Genomic DNA, 25,913 nt, shown 5'->3' on the forward strand with positions numbered 1-25,913 from the left:
GGAACCATTTATGAAATTCAGAGCAGCTTACGAGGCTGATTTTGCATCTTTGTACAAAAAAGGTACAGAAATGCAAACTAATCAGCGTGTCCAGTTACGCATGTACACGTATGTGCTTGTCAGTGTCTGTAACAGTGTGTGTAATGGTGTGTCCGTGTGTCCTGGGACTAAAGAAAGTGGTGGCAGCTCGGTTGCAGGCAGGGAGCAGATTAATCCACACAGAGCCAGAATGATGCCCCACAGCCCGAGGCATGGAGGCACTGGAGTGTGTATGCGTGTGTGTGTGTGTTTATGGCATGTGTGGTTATGTGTATAATTTAAAAAGAGGCAGGGCAAATAAATAGGACAAGACAGGAAGAAACAAATGGGACAAATCGAGAGGAGAGGAGAGGAGAGGAAAGAAGGAGGAGAGGAGAGGAGGAAAGAAGGAGGTGAGGAAGAGGAGGAGAGGATGTGAAGAAGAGAAGGAGGAGAGGAGAGTGATTTAAAGCAGCAGTGATGGAGAAGGTCCTGTCCTGTCCTGGTCCCTATAGTGGCAGCCATGTGGCAGCTAGCTGCCGATCGCGGGATGAGGGCTTTGGCAGCCTGGACAGGGCTAGATGGGACGGGATGGGCACACACAGCCTGAGGCTGTACCAGCCCAGATACCCAGCAGGAAACACAAACACACATCCACATACACAGTTCATATACTGTGAACATACTATCCCATATTGTGGGTATCAGACGGAGGCCTTCCATCTCCAAAGTGTCATCACTTGAAAATGAATTTGTGCTGTCACTGTGCTAACATTTTGAAATACGCTGACTGTGCCGCTATGTTTGTGAAACATTTACAATAGAAAAGGAGTCGCAATAATACCCAACATATACAACATACAAACAAAATAAAAACAAACACATACAAATAAATGGAAAAGGCCCAAATCCATTCCCTTTAACACTTTCAAATTTGCCACAAAGAAATGTGTCAAACGCACAAAAAAGAAAAGGAAAAAAACACTCTCCATGTGTTTTCTCTGATCCCGTTCCATCCCTTTGCGAGGATCTTACATTGCTTATTCTTTATTAATCTTACATTAATCTTTTTTATAATTGTTGACTTCCCTTGAAACAAACGATAACACTTCAATCTAATTCTTTACGAGTTTGGATGAAGAATTATTCAGCATTGCGTTGCTGCAGTATCTGTTTGTGTGTTCTTCAGGCACGCAGCAGACAGAAACCCTCTTTATTCACTTCTCATCTGCCCTTTTCACTGACGGCAAACACAGGAACTGTCTGAATTTCACTCCTGTAACCCTGAAATATTTTCTCTCCCTTCTCATCTTCCTCTGTCTTCAACCCCCATCCCCCCTTTTTCTTTTTTATCCCGGCTACTTTGCATCTCTGTAACTTGGCTCCGAGCAAACTGTGTTATTTTTACACGCGGGCGGGCGAGCAGAGCTTGCGGGCGGGCGAGTGGCGGCGGCGGTGGTGTAGATTTCCAGGTTTTTTCCGAGCACCTTCCTCCAACCTCGCCCATCTGCCGCCATCTGCCTCGCTTTAGCCTGCACTTTCTACTGCAATCACACACACACACAGCGCACACACGCGCGCACACACACACACACACACACACACACACACACATAAATACACACAGACGCACATCCTGTGAAAAATAACCAACAGCCTCCAATCAGCTTTTGGCACGCAAAGGAAGGGACTAAAAAAAAAAAAAAGCACAAAATGCTGCGCCAAATTGTCCTCCATACTTTTTTGAGTGGGATATATACTATGCCTCTCCCCTCCTGCCTTCATCTCCACATCACCATCGCTCTGCTTCCACCACCCACAGTCGTGCAACACTCTCTGCAGTTGATCTGCTGGCCTTCGAGTGAGGCAGAGCTGATGACTGGACAGCGGATGGTTGAAAAAAATGATTACAAGATCGTAGCGCGGTGTGTTTGTGTGTGTTTTTGTGTGTGTGTGTGTGAGAGGAACCGTGCTTTGCCCTTTTCCAATTCAACCAACACCCTGCTTCGCACGCAAAAACTGCATATTTACTGTTCACCCTGATATTATGGAAATTGTTTGCCTGTGAAATTTGCAAATGAAACTGTACATACATAAATTCCACTATAAGAAGACTCCTAACACCCTCATGAGTGTTATGGGTAACGGGTCGGGAGAGAGTCTCTGGATCATCACTTTGTGATTCAAGTGTACTGAGCGCATTAGCTCCGCCTCAACCAGACACATAAATGAAACAATAAGATAATTCATGATAACGAAACACAGAATGACCTCTCTTTCAGTGTGTTTCAATACTTAGAAATACATTTTGCTATTAACAATGGATTTTTGTAATGCAGTAAAGGATACTGTATGTGTGGCTCCTACAGGTTCTTCATGAACCTACCCTGCAGGCACCCATTTATCAAAGCTCAGTAATAATTCCGGTAGTTAAATTAATCAGCCAGGGCTGTTGTTAGATAAACAGAAACTGTGCAGTGGGCAACATGAGTCTCACAGTTCACAGGGGCCTTCCTGGTGGAACCCTGAGCACTGCAGAAAAGCTGCCTAATGGATAGGCTGCCTGTGGATGCCACAGATGCTTTTATGTACTACGAGGCCTAAGTCAATCTGCTCAGTTTACGGAACATAACATACAGTCACTGAGATTTCTCTTGTTGATCAATTATATAAATCAGTTTAAAAAGTGGACGCTCCTTCGTGGATCTGGTGGTTTGAATCCTTTGCTTTTTGGCCTTTGAACACCTAACATGTTCATGATGACTGTGCTGAATCAATGTCGCATGTGGAAACAGGCTGAGCTCTATATCCTGCACCTCTAAAAATATCTTACAGGTACATTGTCCTGACAGTGTATGGTCTTTACATGGTGCCCAGAACTACTATACAGTACAACTCTCAGGAATGTGCCCTGTGACATATTAGCAATTTCTTTAACTGCTTCTCATCTCTTCTTCTTCTTCTTATCTATAAATAAAAACAGAATTTTAATGAAAAAGTTAAGCAACAAATGCATCAAATTCTCTGACAACACACATCATGTTACACTTCAAATTTCACACGTGGGGTACACGCGTGAGTGATCAATTAGTGAAGATCAAAGAAAAAAGCTTCTCCTTTCCTGTACAAGATTACAGATGTGCATACATCCAGGTGCAAATACCAAGGATGTGTGCTTATTTACCACATTGCAGTGCAGTGCAGGCACCTCACATTCACCCTCTGATGACAAAAACATAAATGTATATACACACATTTAAAAAAAAAACATTACCTCAGGTGCAAGGTACTCTGGTGTACCACAGAAGGTCTTCATGGTAGCAGCATCAGTGATGCCCTCCTTGCAGAGCCCAAAATCTGTGATTTTGATATGGCCATCTTTATCCAGCATTAAGTTTTCCAACTGGAAGGAAAGCAAAATCTCTTTGTCATTATGTGACACTTTATTAACTGGCTGAACACTTTTTGTGCACTGTGGAGTCAAACTTGTTATCACTTTGAAGAGGAAAGCAGTGAGGGACGAGTAAGCTGTATTGTATTACTCCACAGTGTGGCAGTACACACACTCAGACACACAAACACCAAGTTGAAAAGGGAAATAAACTTCAGGCATGTAGTGGAGCCACTCAACCTTTTAATTTTAATGGCTGAAGTGTTTTTCTCACTCTCTGTCTGCTTTTTCTCCTTTCTGTTTTCTTGGCTGCTGCGAGTGGGGCTGGGGCCAAGGCTGCCAGGCAGGCACTCAGACGGAGCCATCTACCTCTCTACCTCTGTGGCATCAGCACCTCTCTCCTTCCCTCTCTCCCTGCCTCCTGCAATTCTTTGCTGCTTAATGTCTGTGTGAGTTTGTCCCGGTCCGTCTCTTTAATTACTACACATCCTGAGCCACTTGTCTTCTCCTGGACGGGGAGGGACACCGAAACACAAGAGGTGGGAGGGGGGCAAAAACAAAAGAAGTTTTCCCTAAAATATCTGATCACTCTCTTCCATGCCCCCAGCCTGCTTTTCCTCCCTGTTTCTGTTTACCTTGAGGTCCCGGTACACAATCTTGGCGGAATGCAGGTAGTCGAGAGCCGAAACAATCTCTGCGCCGTAGAAGCGCGTGCGCTCCTCTGAGAACACCCGTTCTCTGGACAAATGGAAAAACAGCTGCGGGAAAAGGAGGAAGGACGAGAAGGGAAGAGCGGGTGAGAGGGAGAGAACAGAGAGAGGGCGGGGGAGAGAGAAGGGGGAGAGACAGCAGGGACGGCACAGCAATAATTACTGATTTATTGGAGGAAATTAGCACAACACAAACTGGCTGCCCGCACCATATTGAGATGATAGATAGCGGAGGGGAGGGTGAGTGGGGTGTGTGTACGTGCGCGTGTGTGTGTGAGGGGTGCATGTGTGTGGGGGGGGTCTCAGAGGACGGCGGGTGGAGGCGCTCGGCAGCTGGCGCCTCATCTAGTGGCCCCCCCACACCCCCTTCTCACTACACATACACAGACACGCATACCTCTTCCACGTTACCCTCTGGGCTAGGTTGGCACGGTGCTGGCGTGGAGTTCGGCGATGGGGGCCAAATCAAGGGTTTAATCAATACACCAGTCTAGTTAAAGACAGGCCGACTGCCGCTGTCGCCAACAGCCCCCCGACTGCCTACGGTGCAGTACTCATTAGTGGCCTAACTGGCCTTGCCCCCTGAGCCTCCGTCTTCATTTGCTCCATTCTCATATCCACCGTTCTCTGTTTTTGGCACAAGGCTTATTTTCATACTTTAAAGAGTACAACCCCTCCTGTGGTTTGACCTCTTCTGTCTTCCTTTTAAATGGCTCACCTCACATTCCCTTCCTCACTTACTTTCTCCTTCGCTGTCAGTTGTCAAGTTCTCACTGTCACACAGCTACACATGTGGCACCAAACTGACATCAGCCTGCTGTGCCGCAACAGTCGAGTCGTACAAATTACCCATGAGGCCAAAGGGCACATATCTCCCCATTAATTGTTCAGGGAGGTTTGCATAATGGCCACTGGAGTGATCCTCACAGACCACCTTGCTCAAATGGTGTCTGTTTGTGTGCAAGTGTGTGCATGTGTGTGTGTATGTGTTGAAGCTGTGGTGAGAGGGGGTAACACGACAGGTGGGCCTTCATCAGTGTACTGGCAGCTGTGACTGTGGCAGGTTTGTAATGGGTTCGGTGTGTGTGTGGTGTGTGTGTGAGGCATGTGTGGTCACAATTTGTCCGTTGAGGTAAAAATTTGCTGCGTGTGTTTGTCTAAGTATGTGTGCCTTTTGTGTGTGTGTCTGTGCTTGTGTTCTCAGGGTAAGTGTGTGTGTGTTTGTGTGTGTGTGAGTTCTGCTCAGGCCTGGTGCTGGCTGAACTGCTTAACTAGCTGGGAGGGGAGCAGGTGACAGTTACACTAAGGGAATGAACCAAGATTGCAAAAACGGCCCGATTAAAAATCTGAGAAATGGAAAAGTGGGGGAATCCAAACTCATTTCATCTCAGACTGTCATTCTGGCTGTGTCCTCCCCATAGGTGTGTTCATAAATAGACGCACGCAGGAGAAGGAGAGTACAGAAAAGAGAGGCGAGAAGGCAAGTGAGAGGCCAGTTGGTTGGAAAATTAACCGTGTTAGAAAGCAATCCAAAAGCGAAACTTTAGCCACTTCTTCAGTGTTTGCACGTTCAACCGATCATTCCCGGCACTGCTGCTGCAGCTTTGCACATACAATTACAACATATTCTGTATTCATCTGTGAGACATTTATGAACCCAAAAACTGTTTAGGAAATTGTCTTTGAAATAATAATAATCACAAAAACAACTAATTTACAATTTAAATCCAGTCTCTTTTAGTTTGGCTGAACACTGGCATCTGGAGAGTGATTAAATATGATTTAAAGCACTTGTAACAACCCTGACATATAAAAACTGAAATGAAAATTAAGATAACAGATCCAGGAATGTATCTGTTTACATACCATAAGACAGTTACTGTGAGAAAGTAACTCGCCGACAGTTATTGTGGTGGAAATGTGGTTTAACCGGCTCTTTAAAGTAGTAACACAAAGATGAGAAACCACACACAGCACATCCATCACAAATGTGTGTGTCTCTTACCTCTCCTCCATTCACATACTCCATGACGAAACAGAGGCGGTCTTTAGTCTGGAATGAGTATTTTAGAGACTGAAACAAAAACCACACACACAAACAATTTATATAACAGAAATCATTTACCGAGGCACTGAAAGCATCAGCCTTGCATTAATTAAAATAAAATAATCTCAGGATATATATGTAATATAACATTTCAGGCCTAACTGGTTGTACAGGAGAGGTAATATGGAATGCTCCTTCTTCATTTGGCTTAAAAAACACAAACAATCTGCCTGTTTTCGTATGCACTCCCTGTACAGTGAACAGTGAAGTGGGTGAGTGAACGATTTCATACACAGCAGGAAGTCTTGCCGTTCTAGCTAGAACAGCAGGAGGAGCACAACGTGATCGGCCTAAGCTTTAAACTGTTTATGCCTCTATTTGTTTATTCAAAGCAAGTAGGTGTCTGTGTGTCTGTGTGTTCACTTTCTCTTTTGAGGGAGAAATCTGCTAAACAAAAGAACAGTTGGTTGAAGTCTCTTTGTGGCTGCAGGTGTGACGGGGCTAAACTCAGATGTGAAGTGTAATTGCTCTTTAGATAGTGTGTGTGCGTGTGTGTCTGTGTGTGAACATGCATATATGTGTGCAGCAGCTAATGTGTGAATGTTTACATCAAAGCTAACAGATGCAGCTGTTAAAGTACAACAATGTGGCGTCTAAATCATAACTGGCCTCAGAAGACTCAGGTATGTGGAGGATCAATAAGCTGTGTGTACAGATGTCAGGACACGGTCCATATGTAAAGATCTATAAATTTAAACCAGTTGTGTTTAGTGTGTACGAGGTACTTACAGTTAGAAAGGGGTGCCTGGTGTTTTTTAGTACTCTGCTCTCTGTGAGTGTGTGAGCCACTTCATCCTGTTCAGACAACATGCAATGAAAACCATTATCAGTCCACTTAAACCACTAAGAAAGAGGACAGCTGAACAGTGCTGCAGCAGTACAATAAAAACAACCGATACTGACATCTGACATTACCCAGAATCAAAAGTACAGTAAAAGATAAAATATTCAAATTAATGGACGCAACTGAAAATACATACTTGATGTATTTTCCAGACTCACCTTGGCTATGATGACTTCTTTTTTAAGGATTTTCATGGCGTAGTATTTCCCGCTGGCCTTTTCCCGGACAAGAATCACTTTACCAAAGGTTCCCTTTCCCAGCAGCTTCAGGTAGTCGAAGTCGCTCATTGTCTATTAGAGGAAAAAAAGAGAAGGCTAATATCATGAGTTCCTCAGTTGAATAATTGATGCAGTATCTACTGGCATTTAGAAACATTAAAATCCCATTGGAAGTGTAGGGCTGTGAATATTTTGAAATAAGTATATTTTTCTCCTTTAAGCAATACAATGAGGATTCTCTGTGAAGCCTTTTTTCATGTAACAGAAAAGTGGCAATCTTCCTCAATGTAAATGATATCTAAATTCAAGCAGCCAAAAACAACATTTATTGACTGCTACTGGGCTAAATGCCATGAAATTCATGAGTGATGTTAATGGCACCCGTGAGATGACTCCCAGTCATCTTCATGACCATGCCGAGTGCGACTGTCAGGTCAAAACAAGCCCTTTAGTCTACGATAGACACTGAAAACAAATTTTTATTGAACCATAACATTATTACATAAAACCTTTACAGAGTGGGGTGTAATAAACAGCCAGAGGAGGCAGCTAGTGGTAGATTGTTAAATGTATTTTTTATGTATGTAGTAGGAAATGTGCCCAAGTATCACCTGTGCCTTCACAGAAGATATTTAGCAGGACTGTTTTTACTCGCTGGAGTATTATAACATGAAAAAAATTATTACATAAAACAGCATAACGGCTGGAATATTTTTTATGCCTTGGGTATAAAATACATGCACGTGCAAGTGTAGTTTTTACCTTTCTTTTGTGGTGTGTAGTGGAGATGTCCATCTCCTCCTCCACCATGTTGTCGATGTTGGAGGTGGGGCTGCACTGGATCCTTTCCTCCTCTTGTCTCTGCAGCTTGTCAGCCACCATCTGAATTGCCTCTGTCCACTCATCTCTGGAGTCAAAGCATGTAAAAAGGTAAAGTTAGCATTTGCAGCCTTACTAAGACCTTTCTTAATATACTGACTGTCCAAAAAGGTCCAGTTTACTATGCTTAAGCACACACCTGTAACTAGCACATGTATAAAAACATTAAATTGGTGCAATGCATTATACTGGTCCTAATATTAAAAAGAAATTTGAGTGCACTTATTTAACCAGGTTTTTAAAGGCATCAAAGTGTTTTCAATTAACATAAACACCTATTTGTTCAACAGAGTGGAAACACGGTCAACTAGAGAATCAACCAAATGAGCAATGATCATAGAGCAGAACTAATGCCTACCAGTCTGTGTGTGTGCATGTGCGAGAGGCGAGAGGGTGAATGAGTGTGTGCAAATACACACCAGTGCATTAGAGGGAACAATGCTTTGTTTTTTGCAAACATTGTTCCTCCCCATTGACTTTCCATTAGCAGTGATGTTCAACATCTGTTCAGAGAAGGTGTGTGTGTGCGTGTGTGTGTGTGTGTGATTATAATCTGTAGCAGCATGGATGGCCATGCATCAAGATGTTAAGATGCATTAACTGTATTTAACAATGATGAATATAATGGTTAGGACAGAGGGTCTAGCTTCCCTCTGCCCTGAGAAGAGAAGAGAAGAGAAGAGAAGAGAAGAGAAGAGAAGAGAAGAGAAGAGAAGAGAAGAGAAGAGAAGAGAAGAGAAGAGAAGATTCTGTGATTTTAGCAGTATCCAAAAATTGTAAATTAGTTTAAGTTCACACAACTTGAAAGTTTTCCTCAAGAATGAAATGGTTCAAAATGACTTGTACTTTGAAGTTTTTTTTATGCCACTGATCTTCACTCAAACAGTGTTAATCCTGTGCCACATGCAGGGGTTACATGTTAGCAGAAAACACCAGAGAGCTTGAACTGAGGTGAAGTAAAAATGATACTCAAATATTCTGAAATCCCCTGGACTCGGGAGAAGCAAATCTGGATTTACGAGAATGCACTTTGAAAACACACTTACCCAGAGTAAGCCGTGAGGAGATCATAATAATGAAACCTGCTTGACTCATAAACATTCACCTCTGTCTGCTTTGTTTTGTTTTGAGTTAGACGCCCATATGTTTCCTTGAGGGATCTGGAGGAACATTCATCTGAACCTAAACAGAGCAGTGTGTTTTTAAGATCTGAATCTCTTTCTTCTGCAAAGACTTCTTAGCATACCCTACACACTCCAAAACAAGGGCAAACTCAAGTTACACTCTATCAACAACAGTGGAGCACTCAATTTGTGGCATCCATATTGTGCGAATGTGTGTGTGCTACGTGAAAAGCAACGGGAACTCTCTCAAGGTCAGACAGCAGATAAATGCTCTCTCATTTTGAGTATTTTTTTTTTGTGTAATGAGGGGTTTTTTTTTTGCTAATGAGAGATAATGGGCCTGCCTACAGTCGGGCACCACGCCAACACGTGCCACCCTCTCTGGGTTGGTGCTGTGGTAGCTGGAGCTCTGCCAGCACGGGTACAGTACAACAGATACAGTAACACACAACAGCACAGACTCCCACACGCAGACTTTTTTCCAACCCACTTCAATAACGCAAAAAATCTTGCGCACACTTCTACAACAAAGCACAGGCACATCTGGAGCTCACAGTCATCTACTTCCTCCATCAATATAAAGTTATTAGTTTAATGTTAACTCTCAAATGCTTATTTGATTATCTAGAGACTAAACTACTATAAAAGAAACATATAACACCAAGTTAGACAGACAGCTGCAGCCCACACACACAGACCCCATCAAAAAATGAATAAATAAAAAGAAGACCACAAACACAACACCACACACACACACACACACACCAACACACACACCACACACACACACACACACACACACACACACACACACACACACAAACTCAAAGGATGCACAGAAGCATCTGTGGTCTTCTGGGCAAAGCTGTTCATTTTCTGGAGATAAACACCTCAGCTCCTCAGAAAGGAACTGAGCAGCTGGAGAATTTATGCCAACGCAACTTGAAAGGTCTCCTTTCCACTCTGTCTCTCTCACCCTCTCCTTTCTCTCTCACACCACCAAAAGCAATACAGTACAGACCTCTTCATACATCCTGTATCCCTGCCATTGATAATTCGTTTACCCATGTACTTTCCATTTATTTTACTTCAACATGAATTGTACTCATTTGGCTATTTTTGCTTCCCTTAATGAAAAAAAAAATGCTTCGTCAAGCAGTCGTGGATGTCAATTTGACTGGTGGTAGCCACAGGTTATTGAGAAAGAGGCACGATACTCAAGCAAAATTCAAGCACCGACTTGGGGCATGAAAAACACCGCAACAACAGCTGACCCTGAAAGCAACAAACTGTCTCTTCTGGGAAGAGCCTAATTTGGAGAGTGTAAATCAATTCCAAATGGAATGTAATACAAAGAATACATTACTGTGCAAAAATCAGCCTGTCATTTCTTTATATTTTGCATGCAATGATCCAAACTCTCTTGCAATTTTAAATTTCTTTTTAAGTGCTCTTGAGCAACAGTTCTCTGGGTTTCTGAAGGGTTTTCAAAGTGGTTCTTTGGCTGGTTTTCATTCATTTTTAGTCCAGTATCTCCACCTGATCATTTTCAGTTTAATGTTTTTTGTTTGTTGAAACACTAACCTATGCATCCTACAAGGATAAAAAGGCAACTAACTCAAGAGATGAACCACTGTCGTGTCTACATATAACAGTCAGCTTATCAAGGAACAAATTTTAAATAACTTTTTTACAAGCTTATAATTTATTCTCATTTCTTTAGTTGAATCTAAGGAAAAGACAAACATAACACAGTTTGGTAAGGAAAAAAAATAATATTTTTGCACTAATGAGGTGATTGAAGAAGCTATTAGCCAAAAACTTGGAATATCTCAGCATGGTGCGCAGTATCATTAAAAATATAAGGAAACTGGAGGAGTGGAGAACACAAGCGGCAGTAGCATGCCCAAAAACATATCTATAGTGGATGAAGAGGGTCTTAAAGTCATGCGTTCCAGCAAAGACCTGACACAGAACCTGAGGGATGCACCAGGACGTCCATGATATGTGATCCATCTACTGTTAACTGAAGCGTCATCAAAAATGGTCTCAGTGCAAGCGTAGCTATCAAGAAGAAATTCTTAAGGAAGGGAAATGAACTGGATTGAAAATCTGTGGGATTCACATTTTTGATGCAAGTTGTTGTCAATATGTACAGAAGACAGATGTACAACAGTGAGAGTCATCAATAAAACTTGGTGGAGGCTCTGTCATGGTTTGGGGTTTTCAGCCAGTGCTGGAGATTTTCTAAAAATCTGGTGGAATTAACAGAGAAAAGTACCGGCACAGTTTGATTCAGCATGCAGTACCCCTTGTGGATCTGATTGGCAACAGCTTCATTTTTCAACATGAGAATAATAAACATAAAACTCAGTTTTGAATTTATGTCTGCATGTTTTAATATATTGTAGCACCTATTTTTCACAGCACAGAAAAAAGAAATGAATTGACAATTCTGATTCATGTTTTATTTCCAACAGGGAGAAGTGCCAGCCCAACACTGGTTCCTCAATCACCTTCATCACTGTATAATAATCTTATATAATACAAACTAAAGTCAATAAAAAATCCAAAAACTTAAGGGAAGAATAGACATTTTTTGGTATTCTGACTAATAAGTCTTAACTAGATTACAAAATGTCCATTCAGCATGCTGCACTCATTTCTCAGAGAGACATAGATACTCACTGATCAAACTCTGATTGTTGAACACTTTAGGAATTGTTGCCTAAAGGAAAACTGACCTCTCATCTGGGGAGTCCACATGGAACGTCCTCTCGATGACCGTGGTCCACTGGAGGCAGCGTATGATGAAGGTGTTTGGCTTCGGCCTCTCTGTCTTCATCAGCTGACATTCTAAAAAATAAATAAATAAATAAATAAATAAATAAATACATGAAAAGAAAAGAAAAGAAAAGAAAAGAAAAGAAAAGAAAAGAAAAGAAAAGAAAAGAAAAGAAAGAAAATGGGCACCCAGAGGAAAGTGATTTCTTCACTGTACGATGACTGCAATCACTTTGCACTCAAGAAAAACAAATAAGCAGAAACAAACTCAGATGAGGTCAGAGCACTTCTAACTCTACCAGAAATAAATTAAGATGTAGTGACTTCAGGTCAAAGTTACTTATGACTTATGACAAGTTAAAAATGTGCATGTATAGCATGTCGGCCATTGGATTTTCCAGGGTATTTTTTTTCTACACTTGTGCCTAGGCAGTTGTTATTAGCAACATCTGTGTTTTTCCCTTAAAGCCCTCTGCTTTTAAAAAGGCCTAGTCCTTGCCACAGTGACACTAGAATTAATTTAGCTAGAAAAAGAAGCCATGTAACAAATTACCCTTAACATTATCATTAAGAAAACATGCACTTTGTATTTTAATTTGTTGATTTAAAAAAATGGCAACTTCAGCAACCAATGACTGTGCCAAGGGATATTATGTGGTGCACCACATACGCATCTGGTGACTATCAGAACAGACGCATTTCTATGAAAATAGGCAATACAGCAGTCCATTACTGCGCAAAAGCATACTACAGTACACAAAAGCAGAAACGTATACACACATAGCCAGATGGGGCTGTGAGCTTGCTGTGGGAAAGAATGCATCTTCATTGCCCCTTTGCAGTCTCTCTGGTTTTTGGAGACGAGAACTGATGTAAAAGAGCCTAATGAGTCACCTTTTGTCCTCTCGTCTCCCCCACTTGCTCTACATATGTGACCCTCCATCTCTCTCTCTCCTCTTTTCTCCTCCCCTCTGTCCTCTTTTTGTCTCCTGTCATTCTCCGCTCACCTTCTCTCCCTCGCTCATCTCTCCCTTCCCCTCCTTATAATGCTATCTGTTTAACTGTGGCACAGCACAGCATGTCATGGCTCTGCCTAAATATAGACAGGAAGGTTAATGACAAGACCACAGTGCTTCGATGTAAACACACACAAAACTACACACACAAAGAAGCTACAACCTGACTTGTGAATACAGCCTGTAGTGTTGCCTGAAAACAATGTTATGCTATGGTTGATGCCAAAAAACACTCACACCCACACACAGACAAACACACACATACACACACGTAAAAGTAAAGTTTGAATGAAATTGGGTTGTTTGCCACAGCAGGCAATTGTGAAAACTGTGTAGCAGTGTTAGTGTGTGTGTGCGCGCGCGCGAAAGGCTTGTATGTATGAGTCCCTCTGCAGGGAACAGGCCTGTACCATCTCCGTTCCATCTGACCACTTCTGTTGTTCACGCACGCAAACACACACGCACAACCACGCAAAAACAAACAAACACATACACGCACACAGTCACATACACACACACACACCACCTGGCCTCCCAGCTTTGGGCAACAGATGTGGCAATGCCAGTGCTGTGCCAAGCAGCCAGGGCCGGATGTATGGCCTGGCTTGTCCTCCTCACAAACTCTTTCCTCTCCCCTTTTTCCTCCTTCTCCAGTCCTGTCTTCGTCTCCTCCTCCCTGTCTGTTCGGTGCTGATGATCCTCCTCTCTCCCAGTCCCTCCGTCCTTCTCTTCCTCCACCCTAATCATCCTTCCATCTCTGCCCTTCCCTCTTCTTCCTCTCTCCTCTGCCACCTCTGATCAGCTACCATCGCTCATTCCCCGTACTTGTCCTCCCTTCTGGACTCCTATCTTTCTTTCTCCACCTCCATTGTTCGATGTACCATTTTTTATCATTTTCTCTGAGGTATCAGCTTGTATTCTATCATACATCATATTTTCTGTTTTGGCTCTCATCTCACACATATTCTCTGCCTCTCTGCAGATATTTCACATGCCCTGCAGGTGCCATTTGATTTAAAAGAATAAACATATTCGCCTCATTTATGTTATTTTGAAATCTGAGATATTGTGCAGCAATACAGTGTTAATTGGAAATAGATGCTAATAATTTTGGTGGCATCTGTATCAGGCCTTGTGCCAGGAGGGCAAACACCATCATAGTAACAATCAGATTATGTATAAACATGAACTAGAGTAAACAACTAGATAATACATACTCATTTATTCATTAACAGACAGCTGCTGTGTGTTACACTATATTTTTTTATAAAACAACAAAATGATCTGGTTCATTTTGCAAAATTAAACAAGGTTATCTGCTCCTTTATCTCATTTCAGCTTGAATGGTAGTCCTTGTGGTACTCCCCCAAAAAATCAGGTTTACTGCCTCCACATGTGCCCTCAGGCAGTTCAAGATCCCTGCCTAGTTGCACAACTTACTTCTCGAGGACTTTTATTGCACGCATTCTTTAATACTGACAGAGATATAACTGTCCTCTCAACCCGCCTCCCTCACTTGTAGACTGATGTTCTCTTGGACAGATGGTAATGATTTTGTTTTCTTCCATTTCAGTCTTTCATTTTATCTGCTATAAGGCACTTTCAAACATTATCTTTACTATGATCTGACTGATATCTTTAATCAACATTACATGAAAAAGTATTTTACTGCATTTCCACTAAGCCCAGCTAAGTCCACTTTTATTCTCATTTCCCAGACTTAATGTCTTTAATCTATGTGTAGTATAAAGTAACCTTAACTTGAGAAAATTTGATATTTTAAAAACAGAAAGGTGCCTCTTTAGTTAATAGAAACTCAGTTCTGTCTTATAAGCAGTTGGAGGCAATACTGATGGTTATTAAAAGTTCATCAAGTGCTGAGTTGTCCTAAAGCAAGACTGTGACTCAGTACCACCTGCAGAGATTCTTCATTGAACTGAAATGTTCCCTTCACAGATAAATTACAGGAGGTGTTACCATATCATTACTTAATTATGAGCCTCCAGAGAAGTATGCAGGGTACTTTGGTAATGTACGTAGAGGAAAGATGCAGGTTCCTGGCTACTAGTCTTCCCATATACCCTGCTTACAGTTTAACATTTCAAAATCTTTAAGGTGCTGACATGATCTGTCAACTGAATGTTGAGAGTCAAACAAAAAGATGTAATCTGCAGCTGCATCCCTCTGACAGAAATCTGTGGATCATCATTTTCTCACTTGCCTTTAATGTTCCTGTCTGTATACAGTGTAAAAATTCATGTACACAAAATTTTAGAGCACAGTGTCAAGAGTCTATAATGGCATATGTTGTAGGTAACATACTTGCTACTGAGAAGTTATTTAAGGGGTAGGGCAGGTCGGCATCCTGAGGTTTCTCTTTGTAGCCGATGAAAGAGCCGTCTGTCTTCAGCAGGAAGTAGCGCGGTCGCCAGTTCTTTATGTATTCACCTGAAAAGAAAGATGAACACAAAAAGAAAGAAAATGTAGGAGTTAAATATCTTCAATAAATACTTGGTGCACACACAGGTAAATTCAGATCAGATTCAGAGGAAAGAGTGAGGCTGATGGAATAGTTCATTCAGGGGTTGTGATGATTACTATAATCATCATGATATATGGACAGTCGCATTAACTGCAACAATAATAATGCTAAGGATTTTAAATACAGATTTTATTCCCTGGACAGTTAGGAGCCTGTCTGCTCAACTCTCATCTGTCCAAAAGATGACACACACACACACACACACACACACACACACCACACACATCACACACACACACACACCACACACACAACACACACACACACACACTCTGCAGTGTTACACAAACACACACTTACACACAGCATCTCTATGGCTCCCACAGCGCTTGCCAGATTCAGATCGGATTATCATGTAAAAAATGACAAAAACATGTTTACCAGCGCAGAACTCAAACTATCCATGCCAGAAACATCATCTGGCTGATACATGGGCAGGTGTTGAGGTGACGACCCCTCTACCAAATACTCACACGCCGACACACAACGCACACAAATCTACAAAAACCACTGGTCACTAGAAGACAAGAAAGAAGAGACAGATCAGATGAGACAAGATTACATCAGATAAGATTGCTTATCGAGAATAACCCTTCCTAGACTGCAGAGACAAATATAAACATCTGCTGAGCAGCTGGTGGCAGAGTTTTACCCAACTGGCTGGCACAGACTGACGCAAAGGTGGCACCACAGCTTTATCAGATGACCCGCTGCAGGATTACATGAGTGTCAAGCACTTCCACACCACAGAGGCGGATAACACTTACTGGAAAACAGCATGGATACACACATGGATTAAAGTGCACACGTGTGCAGATTCACACAAAGTTGGACGAGTAGAATGAGTGCACATACAGGGTGAGATGGAAGCTGTGTAAACGTCTCAGTTTGTCATTTTAAGCAGCTGAAACCTCAGCCCCTTTAAATAAACTAGCCAATGTTTGACACGTGCATACTTCGCACACTTTTAACACACCTTTTCCACATAATATGTGCAGAAATGCTCATAGCTGACATACAAAGCTCAGTAACAGTTTTGATCACCTTGTGTCAGCTAATTCGCTGGGAGAAGAGAACACGGAGAGCTTATATATGTGTGTGTGTTCTATTTGCGACATCCATTTAAAGCGGAAATGACAGCAGGCCGTGCTCGTTAACACATCGCAGAAAAACACCTGCTCCACTGAAGGAACCATGCGACTGCGGGCCCTGCCGGTACCTCTGGGCGCTGATGGTGGTAGAGGTGCATGTGTGTATTTGTGTGTGTGTGCGTGGCGCAGAGGGGAGTGATTGCAACTGATCTGAACCACCACACACAGACAGACAGACACATAAAATGTTTGTGGGTGCCAGTGCGTCATCAGGGCTACCAAATCACACCTTTCCTCTCCTCTCCTCTTCTCTCCTAGTCTCTATTTTTCTCTTTTTCACAAATCCACCCACTCTCTCCTCCTTTCCTATTTCCTTCTCCTGTTCTTTCAGAAACAAAGCATATTCTTTGGATCACTTGCTACTGATAAACAGAGTGCTGCAAGAGGGGCTGAATGGGAGGGGTGGAGAGAGGCATAAGGAAGATGAAAGAAAAAATATTAAAGAAAGCATTCCAAAAAATATGGGGGGAGAGGGGGGTAGATTATAAACAAGCAAAAAAAAAACCCCAGAATCTCTCATTATTCTGACCAAACAATAATAGATAATCGGGCATAAAAAAAGATAATAAATATTTAATGAGGTTCACAGTTAATCAATTCAGCATTTTGTTATACTTTGTGGGTTTTGGTTCCCTGAAGCAGGAATGAATGTTTCTTTCATTGCTACTTTGTGAATAAATGTAAGTGGAAAATCACTAGACTTTCTGAACAACGTGCGCTTTATAAAGTCCAGAAAAAATTATCTAAGGCAATAAAAGCCCTGTGATAAATACTGAAGGTTATAATGTTCAGTGCTTGTGGAGACCGTGTCTGGAAAACATTATGATGGGATATTCTCTTCTGTAGCTAAGTTAAGCTCCTTTAGATTTGCATCAGAGAAAGTGTATTAATGCTCTATTTATTGAAAGTTTAATTGCGAGGTTAGATATCTTTATGATATTTTATGATTTAATCATTAGATATTAATCAGTAGACAGAAGTTAATGATTAATGATTGAAAAAAACTTAAAGTGAAACTAAGTAACTTAAAAGTGGATTAAGAAAGAGATGGATGGACTTTGAAAAGATGAAGATGAAGTAAAAATTAAACTAAATACAGATGTTCAGTGTTTTTAGAGATTGAAGATGTCATGATCCATCTTTATGGAAGCCAGAACGAGCCCACCCAAAGGTCCAATCCAATTGGATAGCTTTGCACAGTGTAAAAACTGAAGGAGGGTTTAGGATATCTATTTTTCAATGAAATGCACAGGAGCACCAATGCCAGAATTACTATACAGAAAAGAAAATGTCAGGAAAATTGTGTTTTTCATATAATGTATGTACAATATTTTGCAGGTGTCCTATTGGTCCGGCCATCCTGATAGTACTGCAGGCAGTGTAAAAGCATCTGTGGTCCACAGCATAAAATGTTTGCAATAAAAATTAAACTCTACAGTACTACTGAAAATATTTAGTCCCTCTGTGCACATTTAGTATGTAATGTTGTTTTATTGCTGAAGCTAACCTAATGCAACCTTGTAGTAATGTTACTAAACTACTCAGCAAGCCTCCCAAGATTTCTGTATCAATAAAATATAATGCTCATATTTTAGATAAACCATTGTGTCAGTGATCTAAAAATACATTTTATTGGAGAGGTTTACGATTAAGTAAACAGGGTAATCATTTTTGGTTTTCATACCATGACATCTTAATATGGGTATCAAGAATCAAAATGACATTCCTACACATCACACAAACTGAGTTTGGCAGTGCACATGTAAATTATTATTGTGCAACTGTGTTCGGCTCTTATAGATATGCATCAGACATTAAAAATGAATGATTCTGCATATAAGATCTATGGTGGAAAGTTGACAGAAATTAGCAGTTTTGGAGGTTTATCCGTTCCAGCTGTGAGCTCAGAAAGGAATGAAAATGGAAACTGATCATCTGGAAAAAAGAAACTCTGCTTAACTTCAAACTGGATTGAAAAAGAGATGGATTGACTGTCAAAATGGATGAAGATAAAGAGAAAGTTAAACTGATAAAACTATTATAAACTGGCAGCGACGGCTGGCCTGCCGGTCCAAGTCCAGTCATTTCTATGAGTCAGTTTCTAGATGAGGTGTCCAACCAATGGAAGCCTGTGGTTGGCCACTTCATCCCTCAGCTGTCCAGTACAACTGAAAACATTTAAGCGATCCTTCTGGCCAGGCCTAGACAGCTAGTACGTGAGTGTGTGAGTCTGTGAGTGTGTTTTTCTGTGTGTACATGTCCACTGGGGGGCGGGGGAGGGGGCAGCCAGGGGTGGCACAGACGGAGAGAGAGGAGATGGACAGTTGTCCGCACACGCCGTTCCAAACAAACACAAGCACACGCGCATGCACATACACGCACACACAGACTAAAACAATTCTGCTCTGACCGATCCAATTCTCTGTATGATCCAATGCTGTTCTGTCAAGCTATCCCGTCTTGGCCCTGCCTGTAATGAGTCCAGCGAGCTCTCCCACTCTGGACAGCTTGTCTGGGGAGCCACATGTCTCTAGCTTGGACTGCTGGAGAAAACAGAACAGCCGGTCTCCTTCCCACACCATCTCTCTCGGACTCCTCACTTCAGTTTCATTTAGTTTTCTGCACAACTTTACTTTTCCCTTAAGGCCAATTAGTAAATACTACAGTACACAGTGCTTAAAACAACAGGAGTCTCTTGTTTCTTGTTAGAACGACAGGGTATCAGTAAAACAGGAGAACGTGGGAGATCTGAAGGATCGAAGGAACAGAAGATGTTTAGGAGAATAGGATACACCATTCTGAAGTGTATTCAAATTGCTTCAAAAAGACGACAAAATATAGACTTCAGCAGGAGATGTAAAGTGCTCTTTTCCATATAATTAGAAATGAGAGGTTGCATATTCATACATTCCTCTCTATTCCGTTTTCTGTAACTATTAGGAAAATATTAAATAAAAGTGTAACGCTGACTCATAAAGGCCAACATGACATAAAATTCAAGCTAGACTTTTTTAAAGTAATTTTTCCGACTTATAGGAGAAATAAATCTCGTTGGCACCTCCTCCAGTTGCAGCTTGTGGATTTAGCAGAAAGAAGCAGAGATGAATCAGCTGTGACTGTGTCCGTTCCAAGCTTTCTGATTGGACAATTACAACAATGCGCTCGCTAACTGTCACTCAATTAGCGGACTGATTAACTATTCATTTCGGGGCGGAGGAAAAAAGAGGAGAGAATCAGTGAGGGAAATGCAGAGAGAATAAATGGGGAGACAGGTACAAATGACGAGGCTGAAATTCAGCCAGCAAAACAGGAATGAGACACACAAACTTGCACAAACTTCTTTAGTCTCTCCCCATCTCTTTGTTTCGCACTGACTCCTTAAGGACATCGGTATACCTCTGCTCTCCTGATTTAACCACATTTTAGCTGAGAACACGACAGACGAAAATCAGGAAAAGCTTTGATGACAATTAAATAAATAAGTCCATAACTATGTGAGCTCACCAGCCATTTGTTAATCAACCCAAACAGGGATTTAATTTAATGCTTTGGCCGAGGCTAGAGCTGATATGCAGATGGTGCAGAGACGGGGCTGTGTGACTGGCACTCTGGGAGCTGGAGAGGTGGTGGGTGGTGGTGTATAGAGGTAGGGAGAGGCGGGGATGAGGGTGGAGGGAAATTTCTGCCACGTTCCAGCACATACACAGCAGCTCACCAGCAGAAAGAAAAACGTCTGGCCACATAACACCACACACTCACTTCCATATAACAGGGTTTTCTTGCAAGATTTACTGCTGTTTTGTATTTCTTTAAATTCGTTTTTTCATGTATTTTATGCCTTGAATGTTTGCTTTCAATCCTAGTTAGTTTCTGTTAGTTTCCAGAGCAGATTTAGTTGAGCTTTTATTAGTCTTTTTATTTATTATTGTGACATTCCAGTTACTCAACATCTGCACCAGGACAATCTGCTGACAAAATGTGACCATAACAGCAAAGGCTAAAAATTAAAACTAAAGAATTTTCTCTGCATTTTTATTTTAGTTTAGTTTTATCTATTATTTCTTTTAGTAAATCTTTTTTTTCCACATTTTAAAAAAAAAAAATCGATTTAGTGTTTAATAACATTGGTTGTAACAAAAAAAAACAAAAGCAAATATGGTAACTGCTTTCCAACTGTCTTGGCTATTTTTGGTCATTTTATTAATCAGACTTCATTTACTAAACATGGATGTGAAAGGACGTGCATTAAAGCAAAAAATGATCATGTTTAAAAAGCATTGAAAAACCAAAATATTATGCAGTTGAGCTATAGTAGGTGGGCAGGAATTACTGTTTTTTAGGGGTTTAACGAACCATTGTGAAACAAAAGCAGAACACAGTCAAACTGGTAGGTGGGCTTTTAGCTGACCTCTTTATTGACAAAAGTCAACATACATCACAAGACATTGTGTGAAGGAGTTTTAATGTGCAAATCTAAAGCAGGTACAAAAGGCATTAACAGATCGTGTGGAGGATGAAGAGGTACACCTAACTGGTTTCTGATGTTAGGAAAGGTAACAGTGTAGTGACTGCACAGAGAGCACGGAGAATACGGCGAACTGGGAGAACTGTGCTGAAAGATGCTTCAATATGACTATATCTTTCTGAGAGTTTGTCCAGTATATGCAGCTGCACAAGACATTTACTGTCAGTCTCACTGGTTCAAAAGAGCGCAAAATTTTAGCATTATCTGGAGAGTCTACTCCATCAGCCATGTGAGCATTTATTAGGAAATATCTCTATGCATGACCTCAACCCCAGCAATTCTAACTCCAGTCTGCTCAGACTTCTTAAGGCGAGTCCAGACTCTTCAAAGCCAATCTACTTAGTGTGCATTAGTCTCATTACCACATTACCAGCGTGTGCATGACTGCTTTAAATACAGTGAGAGCATAAAACTTATGCTACGTGTTCCCTGTAAAACTGAGATGGCATTTTTCCTGCTTGTGCTGTGTTTAAGCATTTAGTGCTAGAGTAATTGTAGAAGCTTATAGCGCTGTCTGTGGGGCGTTACTACACGGAGCCACAACAGTGTAATGATGAAGAGGATGTCATGGTGAAGAGTGAGGGGAAAACACTGAGCAAGATACTGAGTGAGAGTGAGACAAGGCTCAGTGTGTGTGTGGTTGAAGCTATGACAGTGACAGAAAGCTGGGACAGGGCAGGGCAGCCACAGGGTGACCAGATTGAGTGTAAACCCATGGGAGTATGTCCATCCCTTGGGGGCCAAGGAGATTTTACCCAGCCAGCTGCACACAGCCAGAGCCTCCTGGTAAGCTGTGCTGGGTGCACTTAGACACACACTCACACATGCATGCAGCATGCCCTGGTGCCCCTCTGCTCCCTCAGCTGGTACAGAAGGAGGTACACTCATGGACTCATGCACACACACATACACACTGGCAGCATACACATTCAATTGCAATACAAGGAATACAACATCTCTTTTGGGGAAACATTACTACAGAATTTAACCTTTTTTTTTTTCCTCAATTTATTTCTTCTGCTTAAAAAAATAAAATTCTTCTCTTTTTATGATATCCTCTCCTGCAGTACCACTACAGTCCAGTAGATGGTGGTGGCTCCCTGAAGCATGGTGGCCACTGCTGCTGTGCTGGAAAGTGACTGACAAACATGGTTCAGCCAAGATGCCGCTCATTCTAATCCCCCTAAGAGCACAGTTGTGAATGTGTGTGCTAGTGTGTGTGTGTGAACAGTATATATATATATATAAGATGGCAGTTCCGTGTTTGTATGTCAATTGATGTCAGTTTGACCATTTCTCCAGTTCAGTCAGCTTCAATATGATATACATTTTAACGTCATAAGAAAAAAAGTGGCATATCATGATATCATTGCTATAGCAACAACATTTACATTCCCTAATGCACGAAACAATGAGACCAGTCCAGACATGTCCGACAGCCAGAGCCGCATGTCGCCCTCCAACGATAGTGGTAAAGGTGGAAACAACAAACTTGTTTTACCACAACCAAAACAAAATGCACACATCATACAATTCAACCAGGCTAGGAAGGCACGCAAGGAGATAAGCAGCAGGTGATGTATGGCCCAAAAGTAAACAAATATTCAATGGGTAGAGCACATGCTAGTTAGACTCCATATAACAGGAAAACGGGAACAGCAACCAGTGGATGGAAATTACTGATGTGGTTAAATATTGTGCGGCCAAGTATATGGTGCCAACTCGTATGACAAAAAAGGAGTGCTTTAAGAGGCAACCAGGCTAAAACATCCCAAGCAGAAAATATTTTTGAATTTTAGTTTTATTATGTGACCGCATTGTGTAGGGTCTGTCACCCACCCCTACAGCAGATCTTTGCTTTGTAAAAGACAGAGAACAGATATGTAACACACACAAAAATGCCCACAGAAGCTTATGAACTTTAGAATGTGTGAGGAGTTTTCTGACTTAATGGTGACATCCAAAGTGTTTTGCGATTCCCCATCTGCCCAGCTTTATGTTCTATGCTCTTCTGTTTTCAGAAATCAGTCCTGTGACGAGGTATTATTAGGGGCATGAGACACACCTGGGCCCAGAATGACCTCCTGTCCAGTAAATGAAGCCTGGTTCAGTACAAATTCTTCTCCTTACACATTACAGAGGCTTCTTTTTACAGTTTCAGCTACAAATAAAATACATCTCTACTTGAACCTGACTGGTGCTGACCTTCAGGGACTGGAGTACATAAAAAAATTAACTCATTTGACAGCAATTTACATTAACCTACCCATCAGATTTAATTGCTTATTAACTGAAGGTGCCAAAATACTGATCCAGGCAGTCCAAGCCCACTTTAACCCCTGCTCTCAAGATATTCTCGAGGCATTAAATTGATGTATGCCAATTACTGCAACTTGTGATAATGATATTTAAAGTTGATAACAGAAAAAACTCATGCTAAATTTTTTTATTTAATTTTTAAGTAATTTAAATGCATTTTTCCGTCCTTAAAACTTTACGTGACTCAAAGGTAAGTTAAGTTTGAAATTTCTATCCAAATACACCAATTTACTTTGAGGGGCTATAAGTCAGAAAACTGTCATAGTTTGAAGGTACAAAACAAAAACAAACAAGTTAATACTAATATATCTGCAATAGGCCAACATCAGCCAAAAGCAGGAAATCAATACATAAGATGACCATTTTTTATTTATCAGAAAAATATTATACTATTTTTTGCAGACTTTCCCTAAAATTGTTACATTTTTTAAAATTCGTAGTTTGTTTGTCAATGTATAAGTAAGATTTAGATATGCAAGATATGCAAATATTGATGCTGATAGAATCATTAACCGGACAATCCAGGTTTAAATCTGTAAATTCTGTCAACAATATTCAAAACAGCTCAGTCAGATGGTCTGCCCCCCCCAAAATACATTTTTATATATAACCATCCACCCCCACACGCACAACTACCCAGGCAGCATGTCACTGAAAACACGAAGACTGATGTGTTTGTATGTCTTCTCGCACATCAAGAAGGTAAAAATACAATCTGAGCTAACCAGAAAAAAAATCCTTTGCATTCAAACACCCGATAACATTAGGAATGACATGCTGCCTGTGTTCAGAAAGAGGTGGATCCAATGAGATTACGAAAGGCACACACACAGCCAATAAGCAGGCTAATCATATTGTACTGATTGTTGGTATATTGCTCCTCTTTTTCTCTCCTTGAGGCATTGTGTGTTAGCACCCTGGATTTCTTTATTTTTGTATGACTGGCAATTACATTTAATGCAGTAATTAAATGCTGTATAGATATTTCCCATTTGCTTTTAATAGAAATATAATTTAAATCTTTAGCAGGTCTAAATATATTTTTAAATTGTTTCAAAAAAGGCAATTTACTTCCCTCAACTATTACTTTCAGTTAGTTCATGCCTGAGAGGCGCTGTTTACAAATGAAAATCATCATAACAACACCAAAGTTATCAGTGGTTTCCTGATGACTAGTCTGGTTCTGCTGCAATACACTAATGTCCCTTCTTGACATTTCTCTGTTTATCTGGATTAAATGTTGAAAATGATGAAGCGGTTTAAGGTTTTAAAAAGCTAAGTTACAAAGATTTTACTTGTTAGTCTGGAGCAAAAGGAGGAACAAAAACAAGCCAAGTCAACTTTACTTACAGAGCATTTTAAAAACAGCTAGCACTGACCAAAGTGCTGAACATAAAATATGAAAAAATGTAAATATGAATACTAAAAATAAAAATACAATAATAGTAAACAAAAAACAATACCAGTATGGGCTCACAATTTTACAACGGGTTGCATTCCCCCCATTCAGTATTTGCTATATTCATACTGTGCATTAACACTTAGAAGTGCATAGCTTTGAGGGTCCCCATTTAAATCTGACATTCATATTCAAATTATTATCCTGTTTCTTTGCCTCATTGGATATAAAACTATCCAATCAGGGGAACAGAGTAACACAACTGGACCAATCATTCAGTGAGAATAGCTTGCCATCAGAAATAGAAGGGGAGGGTCAGGAGATAGACACAGCTGTCTAACTATTGCCCACAACAGACTCAAGGGGGGTGTGGATGTGCGTGTGTGCGTGTGGTGGTGAAGCCCAACCCTGTCCAGTTAAGCAGTGGTGAACAGGTGCAAAGCTTTGTGCATGGATGTGTGTGTGTGTAAATCACCATTATTCCAGAGTGGCTGGCCCTGTATTATTAATTCAGAAATACTGGGCTGGGGCTAAGGGCGGCAGCTGGCATTATGTGTGCATGTGAGTGTTTGTGTGGCCAACATAAGACCCCCTCCCTGATCATTTGTGAAGCCCCTATACTTTTCTAGATCAACAGAGAAGCACTGTGCCGTTTGTCTCCTTGAATGCCTGTAAACTTTATACACACCACCACACATACACACTCTACTCTGCAACCACAAATACACACTTATGCACGCATACACACTAGAGCACAATAGCTCAGCCCCACAGGCAAGAGTAAACAATCAAGTACTATACCCCAAGTATTGTCAAGAGCACCGCCTCCCCTGCACCCGTACTCCCCCCAACACACACCAGCCCAGCCGCGCCTCATTCAAAGGGT

General features: G+C 41.2%; 1 protein-coding gene across 5 annotated transcripts in view; it reads right to left on the reverse strand.

Annotated features, from left to right (window-relative positions):
* The window catches only part of akt3a (v-akt murine thymoma viral oncogene homolog 3a), a 61,000-nt gene that overhangs the window by 13,755 nt on the left and 21,332 nt on the right, over nucleotides 1-25,913 (reverse strand). For all 5 annotated transcript variants that reach the window (XR_006054348.1, XR_006054349.1, XM_042220308.1 and 2 more), the window contains 8 exons: nucleotides 15,414-15,539; nucleotides 12,036-12,147; nucleotides 8,051-8,195; nucleotides 7,229-7,360; nucleotides 6,956-7,021; nucleotides 6,125-6,193; nucleotides 4,045-4,167; nucleotides 3,293-3,421 (listed from right to left, as the gene is read on the reverse strand). Coding sequence is in view for 3 of the 5 variants with exons in the window: in XM_042220308.1 (XP_042076242.1) it covers nucleotides 3,293-3,421; nucleotides 4,045-4,167; nucleotides 6,125-6,193; nucleotides 6,956-7,021; nucleotides 7,229-7,360; nucleotides 8,051-8,195; nucleotides 12,036-12,147; nucleotides 15,414-15,539 (902 nt within the window). In the remaining 2 variants the exon portion in view is untranslated. The remainder of the gene's footprint in view (nucleotides 1-3,292; nucleotides 3,422-4,044; nucleotides 4,168-6,124; nucleotides 6,194-6,955; nucleotides 7,022-7,228; nucleotides 7,361-8,050; nucleotides 8,196-12,035; nucleotides 12,148-15,413; nucleotides 15,540-25,913) is intronic.

This window comes from Haplochromis burtoni, unplaced genomic scaffold (assembly GCF_018398535.1).
Source record: "Haplochromis burtoni strain Fernald_Lab_line unplaced genomic scaffold, NCSU_Asbu1 Contig_46, whole genome shotgun sequence".
Lineage (NCBI taxonomy): Eukaryota > Metazoa > Chordata > Actinopteri > Cichliformes > Cichlidae > Haplochromis > Haplochromis burtoni.